Source organism: Fusarium subglutinans (assembly GCF_013396075.1).
Source record: "Fusarium subglutinans strain NRRL 66333 chromosome Unknown NRRL66333_c0000003, whole genome shotgun sequence".
In the NCBI taxonomy this organism is placed as follows: domain Eukaryota; kingdom Fungi; phylum Ascomycota; class Sordariomycetes; order Hypocreales; family Nectriaceae; genus Fusarium; species Fusarium subglutinans.
Window position 1 is genome coordinate 348,802 of NW_023502066.1, and position 8,174 is coordinate 356,975.

Here is an 8,174-nt window from a genome sequence, read left to right on the forward strand (position 1 = left end):
GGTGTGAGGTAATATGTGCGTGTGATAATGGTGAAGGTAAATTGCTGTTCAGTCCGGTGGGGATCTGATGCGATAAGCAAAGTCTTATATCTGGGTAGGAGTTGGTGTTGAGGTGCCTCGGTCGCGGGAGATCCAGCTGAAGAGGTCGGGGCGACCACCTCCGGTACCAACGATGGAGGCGGCGGAAGAGTCAACTGGAGGTCGGCTGGCAGTTTCGCGAGGCTCAAGGAGGAGACTCTTGCGGTAGTAGGTGACTTGGACATTGCCCTCATCGCTGCGGACATGGCTGATCTGAGAGGACATCCAGTCCTGCATATCAGGCACCTCGGTAAGTCTGTAGGGGATCTGGAATCGCTGGAGCTCTCCAATGATCTTGGCAGTGCGAGTGTGCTTATCAAAGTTGACAACAGCGATGCCACCATTGCCATCCTCCTCAGACTCGGGACCCAGGCACATTTGCTTGGTGGCAGGGTTGCCAATGTCGACAAATGTCAAGTCGGTCAAGTACATGCCGAGGAAGGGCAGGCAGGGAGGAACATGGTCGTGGAGTCTTGTTCGCAAGACCTTGTTGTTTTGAGAGGGCTCGACCAGGTCCTGAAGGTTCTGGAGCATGTCCTTGCGCTTGGTGGAGATGGCATCCCAAGTCTTTCGGAGGCGACTGATAGTGCTGCTGTTGAGACTGCATATGATAGCCATAAGACCGTCATAGTTGTGGAGCTCAAGGCACTGGTGAGCAATCTTGATCCACTGCTTGATAACTTGAGCACGCTTCTTGACCTCCTGCTGCTGGAGGATAGTCTCAGCGACGAGGTTGGAAAGATCGGTTGACAGAGAGGACATGGCCTTAACATTGGGAGCGGCAACGCCGCCATTCTTCATCCACTGAGAAGCAAGAAGCTCCTCGGGAAGGATAGAAGAGAAGATGTTCATTTGCTTGATGGTCAATTGACGAGCCAACTCGAGGGGGTCAAAGTCGAGAATGCTAGGCTGGGCGGCACCCATCTTGAAAGCAGAGAGAAGGTTGAGCTGGCCCTTGGTGATAGCAGGGATGGGCAAAGGAGTGTCGGCGGGCACGTATTGAGCAATGGAGGTGTTGGTCTTGCCCATTGAGGAGACAAGTCGGGGCACCAGAGAGCCTTCGCCAGAGACACGCTGAGCAAGCTCAAACAGACGTCGACCAGCAGAAGGCAGAGAGGACGACAGCTTGTGTTCAGCAAAGGGCATGATCAGGTCAAGAGCATCACGGTCGGTCTCATCCCTCCAGTGGGACTCGAGCCAGCCCTTGAAAGCATTGTATACTCTCAAACGAACAGGTCCAGCCACATGAGGGGAGTCTTTGACGTAGTCATATCGCTCAATAAGCGCTTCAGCCAGTCGGACCGGTGTGCAGAAGAGGCGGAAGGTGAGGTAGAAGGTAGAGACAAACATGGCATCGGGAGTAGATTCGTGGGTTGTGAGACGCTCGACAAGAGCGGGGAGAGAGCCGCCAGTAACTTGACCCTCCTTGTTGAACATGAGCTCATGAGCAAAGGTCTTCTCCATAAGTCTCGACTCGACATCAACATCCTCCGAGCTTCCACCGTTGCTCAAATTCGACAGCGAAGGCTGCTTCTGAGGGGCAAGATTCTGCTCAGGAGTGGTAGCTCGAGTGGAAGATTGTGAAACAATACTGACCTCGGAGTCACGGCTGAGGTAAGTGGCACTGCTGCCAGCGCTTGAAGCAACCATACTGTCGAACCGAGAAGAGGAGTTGAAGTCGTTATCATTGTTATCGACAGGGCTGTATTCCTCGTTGGCAAGGAGAGTGGTAGAAAGTTTGGGAAGGGGAGGTAGAGAAGGTCGAAGAGAAGAGATGGAGGATGCAACACTGGAGACGTTGTCATCGGCAACTGACGAGCGTCGTGAAGATGTGGGTGAAGGGTGAACGGTCTGTTCGTCAGTAGGTGTGGTCACCTGGGGAACCTCGGGGAGAGGCTTATCAATTGCGACGACAGTGAGGCGACGAGCATGTCCGTTAGATGAGTTGGAGGTTCGATTTGAGCCGGCAACACTGACAGCGTCATTGTGCTCTGAAACAGATGGGGTCCTCGCTCGCTCCTCGGTATCGATATCGAGAATGCTGAGATCAATTCCAAGGCTGCTAGTCTCAAGCTCGAATTCAAAATCGCCAATGCGCTCGATAGCGGATTTTGCCTTGGCAACGCAATCTCCAGCGGCCCTAACGCAGCCCGTAGCGGATGCGAGGAGCATTGTGTTGTCATGGGGCATAATCAGATCGGCATCTTCAGAGGCAGCGCTGACAAGGGTATCGCGGGCAGAAAAGACTAGATCTTGGATTCGGGCGAACATAGTGGATCGAGCTCGGGCAAGAGCCTCAGAGCTGGAGTTGATGTGGTCATAGACGCCGTCAATTACTGCAAGCAATTCTCCACCTGAAAGCGCAGATTGTCGGATCGCTGATGCGAGCTCGGGGCGCGACTGTGATTGAAGATGCAGGCGACCGATGAAGGAGCCCAGATGAGACAGGAACGTGTCGTGGCTGCGGTTCAGGCGCTCAGTAACTAGATGATGGGCTCTCGACACTGACGATGGGCCAGCAAGAGACACTCGGTGCGAAATAGTGGCCGACAGGCGGTGAGCTTGGGCTTGCGAAAGGCTTCCCTGAGATAACCTGTGAGGGCTCGGGCCAGTACGACCACTAAGTGACGATAATCGCTTGGTGAAGATGGATGTTGATGTTTGAGTAGTCTCGCTCGATTCAGAGGCAGCGACGCTGGCAGCAGCTTGGGAATCCGTGTCATTTATGTTTGTGTTGCGTTGGCTTTGTTCATCAAAGGAAGACTGATCAGCGGGTGGTGTTGGCGGCACGTATGATTCTTCGAGCACTGTATCCATAACAGTAACAGCTGAAGGCGCACGTGCCCTTCGGTCATCTTCGAGCACATCCATAAACCGAACTCCCTTTGTTACAATTCTAAAGGCTTTGAGAATCATCTCGTCAATGATATCATTCACATCTTCAACGGGAGCGGTTTCGAGACGTTGTGTCTCTTGTAATCGCTTTGCTGTCTTGACTAAGGACGATAGTTCAGAGAGAAGAGACTTGCGGCACTTGCGCAGAGCATCGTTCCTCTGAATATGGGTAGACTCTCGGTTGAGACAGTTTGTTCGTTCCTTTGTACGGTTAGAAGTCAATTGTCAAAGTGAACGAAAAATAACTCACCAATAGGAATCGAACACCAGCAATGATGCCCTTCATGAACTCCTGGTTGCCAAAGATCTCCTTATCATTGACTGATGTGCTTCGAAGCAGATCCCAAAAGTTCAAGAGAGCTTTTAGAAGGTTGCACATGTCATCAGGCTCGTAGGCCTCGCAGTAGTTGGTCGGTAGCCATCCTCGAGCACCCGAGACGAGTAATGTACCATCAGCCCATCCATTGGTGTGAATAGAGTGCACGAGAATCACATCACCCTCGTTCAGAGGTAATGTCACACTCGAGTCGGACATAACATAACTGGGATTGAAAGGATAGAAGGCTCGCAGGAAGTTGTGGAAGACTTGGGGAGGGATGTACTGAGGTGAAGGTGAGAGATCCTCCTGCGAGCCATTTGGTGTAGCGGGGGGTGTCATTTGTGATTGTGAGTAGAGAGCGCTGTCGTTTTCTGAGGTCGATGAAGCATCTCCAGATGATTCAGTTCGTGATTTGGCGATGGTAAGGGGAGCCACCTGGAGACTGGCTCGCATAGGCTGGTCGCTAAACATTGCGTGCGATTGCCGCTGACAATCGATGTCGCCGTTTAGATCATCGGGGGACCAACGGTTCGGCCGGTGGGTTTATACAACCACTCGAACCAAGAAATGATCCGGCTCTTTCTGTTCTGCTCTGTTCTGCTCAGTCCTCGTCTATCCCTTTCTCTCTAACAAGCAATCGTGTCTGAATATCCAAGAGAAGAGTGCAGACTGATGATGAAGCTGAAGTAACGAAAACTCGATATCGACGATGGTGTAAGTGGTGGTGGTGGTGATGATGTTGGGATCAAACTCGATAGAACTGTACCACAGCAACAGGAAATCGAGGAGGGAGAACTCGGTTGGCTGGGAAAGAAGAGAAATGTTAGCTAGTCACCTGGGGACGAGAAGTCGCGATTTCAATTGATTGTTTGTGGGAAATGTGATGGAATGAAGGGAGACGATGTCGAGAGGGTTGGAGGGGGCCATGGAGGACTTGTCGAGGAATGGAATGCTCAGGATCGCAGGGGGGACCTTCTGCAAGGCGTAGCTCCAGCGGCCAGGCAAGGTACCTAGCAAAAGACGTTTTAGAGGGGGCTTCAGGGCGTTAAAAAAGACGTTGTTCCTCTGTGAACCCCCAGGCTCCAAAAAAGCAAGCACACCCGCCTCATTCAACGTCCACCTTGAACGGTTTCTCGCGAGGTGCCCATATTTCCGTAGCGCTGCTTTGCTTTGCTTTGCGTTGCGTTGCGTTGCGTTGCCCATGCTCTTATCATCCCATGTCAAGTCATTCAACAATCATCTCTTGGACCCAACCCAACAGCTCGTGACTTGTCTCGCCCTGAATAGTGCATTGCATGTACAGTATAGACTAGGTAGGTAGGTAGTGCTGTCATGTCTGTCTGCGGCACGATCCGCCCATGTGCATAGCCTGTATGCTTCAAGCCCGTCTGTGCATTGCAGCCGACGTACAGTACCTGCGTGGTTGTGGGGAGAAATAAGACAATATGGAACGATGTTGTGATGTGCTGTGCTGTGTTGAATAGAGTGTGTAGACAATTGCAAACAAATATGCCACTGAGTCCTTCGACTCTCTTTTTTTTGGCTCTTCCTCTTGCTTACCTTTACTTATCAACGCAGAGCGATGAGGTCGATGTGATCACTCCAATCCAAATTGACCAATTGCAATTAATCGTTATTAGTCGTCGGTATATCGTTGTCTGGTTGTGCTGACTGGATGTGAGTCAGGTCATTCGTCGAGTTCGCGTTGGATGGAATGCTGCGAATGACAGGGGTGGAGAAGCAGCAACGTTCGAGAGCTCAACGGTCCGAGGAAGGTATCAGATTAGGTGGTGACGAATTATTTTGGTTGTGGTAGAGTGCTGTTGTTGTTGTTGATGTTGGTGATCCAAGAGTAGTAGAAGCAAGTCGTAAAAGTGAAAACAGACCAGACCGTAAACCAAACCCACGCACACACTTAACACAAAAACAATGAAATGGAGAGGAGTTTGGAGTACGAGGAATAATGTAAATGGTATAAAGTCGAGTACAGTCGAGTCGAGGGGAAGAGATGGGAACAAGAACACCGTCTACGTCGGGGTCTGGGGAATGCCGTGGTATTATCACCTTAACTCAAGTTAGTCGACGACGACCCTGGTAGTAGTCGTTTTTGACGGATGGGAGTCTTGTTCTCTCTCTCTGTCTCTCTCTTGCTCTGTGCTCTGCGGTTCCTGGTGGCCACCACACACCCACGTCTTTCGTCAGTGAGGTGGAACCGTCTCTCTCTCCGAGTCCAGGGGGTCCTGGCCTGTCCCAAGTGGGAGTTCCAAGTTCCAGGGGGTGGAGGAGATAGCGTACGGGTCGGAGTGGACTCCCACCCATGGTCAACAGTTGAATTGAGCTTGACTGTTGGATTGAGTGCGAGGGTGATTGACCAGGGCAAGGTACGCGGGAAGATAACCCCACGCCCCCAAGTCCTCTCTCTCTCTCTTGACAGTGAAACGACCAGGGGGCAACCAAAAGGTAGCAGGGAGGCTGGCTCTCAAGGTCAGAGAAAAAAAAAAAGAGTGGCGCTCAGTGCAGTGTCCACGGGAGGGATTGTGCCCGGTCTCAGCGGGGCTCTCTCTTCTTCTCTTCAACCTAACCTGACCTAAGGTAACCAAAGGTGACCTAACCTTACCAAAACCCGACCTTAGCAGTTCAGTGGAGTCTGTCTGGTCCCAGGGGTTTGGGGGCCTCCCGGCTGAAGAAGCTCTTATCCCCTGTTGTCTGGGTACCGTAGCTAAGGCTTCCGAGCTGATATCAAGACCCAGGTATCCGGCAGTACTTAGGTGAAGCCCTCAAGGACAGACAGAAATACGGATGTTTAGTTGTGTGGGAGAATGCGACCCTTTGCTGCACTACGGAAACCATCAGAGCTATTATCGCTAAGCTTCTGTCTTGAACATCCCTCAGTAAAAAGGGAGAATCAGTCACAAGAGCACTCTGGACTTCAAAATGTGTGTGTCTACGTAAGTATATAGGTGTCATATCATATGCACGACCAAAGGCACCAAAGCAGCTAGAAAACGCAGTTTCAAAAAACCACACGATAAAATTCCCCTTGAAGTAAAAATACGATAAACTCGGTACCAAACTTCCAGTAAACTTCAGAGATCAACGGTTTAGTCCCACTCACAACGTCGCCTCTCGTCGCCTCTCCTCTCTCATGCATACATACATGCACAGAACTTTAGGATACTCGTAAATGGATGGCCTCGCAGGAGAAACATTGGAACGCCCACATCACGCAGCGGCCCTTTTTTGAGCGAGCATTTTTCGAGTCAGGAAAAGATAAATGTACATACACTTTATGTGACTGAATCTGGCGGGCTGCTTGGAGGGAGTGTCGTCACATGAACTATTCCTAGCTTCGTCTTGCACTTTGCGCGACAAAGTTATCGGATTGGATGCCACATACAATCGGTATTTTTAGCCATCGCATATTCATAGATTAACCAAGATGCATTTTGTGCCTATTGAACGATGCTCAATAACTCTGCCACCACCACCCTGGACTTGATCAGGCCTATCATTTTTCCTAATCTGTACATAATTTAATGTGTAGATACTGTCTGCTGTCACGAGATACGAAAAGTGGTGTTGACGATGGAAGTGTCGGGTAGCTGATAGCAAAAGCGGGCTTAGAAACCCTCTCAACAAGGGGTAATTCACAGCTGAGATGGTTGCGCAAAGGGCGCCGCAGTACAAAAAATCAGAGAGAGTCGCCGGTGCCTCGTTTACTAGTCGTGCCCTAGCTTCTTCGTTCCTGACCTTGGGCCTGCAGACGATATGCAAGATGGGCAAACCAATGCATTCTCCTGCGTCTCGCTTCAGCATCACAACGGAGCCACGGATTGATCGATGCGATGCGGTCTGCCGTCCGGCCGCTCCATGGCCATGGCCAAAGCCATGACCAAAGCCATCCATGACGGTCCATCACGAGTTCCCGCCTGACAGTCCAGGGCATGGCGAGAGTCAACCACCCGGGACGATGCCATTCCTTGAACACCATGGAGACTCAAGCAATTGCCGTGCTGGCTTGATCAAGATTTTGTGGAACCTGCTCATCCATCGGTCCCCTTTTTTTTCTCATCCATGATATCGTCTCTCACCACGAGACCACTCAGCCGCAAGCTATTGCTGTCACCGACTCCCCGCCTCATGAACTTGCGCACAGCATTGACCAAGTCGATCAAACAAGCTGGGACCCTGCTTACCATCGATGACATGACCGAAACCGCACAATCCTTCCGTCTGACAGCATGCAGCCTCCGCTGGCTGTGACCATTGTCCGATGTCGCCTCAATGCTAGACAATCAATAGATCGTAAAGACTACCACAGGATCAGCGATATTGAATTCCTCACTGGCAAACAATGTGAAACCAATAGGAGCTTACAGTATTAACCTCGGTCACATCACAAGCAAACAAAACGGCCAGATAACGGTTCCCCTAAAAATCGAATTTCCCCGTCTTGCTGGATCGTCATTTACACCCCGTGCCCACGCTTCCACGCCATCGAGCGTCTAGATGCCACCAAGGCTGGCACCAATTGCTTCATCAGTTCATCTAAAGAGCCGGCTCCAAATTAGTCTGCCACTCGGCGCAAAAGTTAGCATGACGGCGCTCTCGTGGTTGATCAATCAATGGCGTAAACGCTGGGCGCAGAAAGACGTTGCGGCCCCTTTCTTCTGTCCTTCTAGAGGCGGAATGTTTCCAGGAGTTCGGTGACGCTGGAGCTAAGCTTAAGCGCTCTCTGCGTTCTTTCATCTCAGAAGCTGGCCTCTCTCGAACGCGATCTGCCCTCAGCTCTTTAAATGAGGGTTTTCTTGTAATGCTTTCGTCATCCACTAGTCGCTGATCATCTTCTGGAAAGAAACAGGGTTTTCGCTTGAAATCAAGG

At 51.1% G+C, this 8,174-nt stretch overlaps 1 protein-coding gene across 1 annotated transcript; it reads right to left on the reverse strand.

Moving 5' to 3' along the window:
- Positions 1–84: 84 nt before the first annotated feature.
- Positions 85–3,763, reverse strand: FSUBG_719 (Ras guanine-nucleotide exchange Cdc25p; the record flags this gene model as incomplete). The annotated part of the gene is made up of 2 exons (XM_036685468.1): positions 85–3,174; positions 3,224–3,763. The coding sequence occupies 2 exons, from the start codon at positions 3,761–3,763 to the stop codon at positions 85–87; spliced, it is 3,630 nt and encodes a 1,209-aa protein (XP_036543735.1).
- Positions 3,764–8,174: the final 4,411 nt, after the last annotated feature.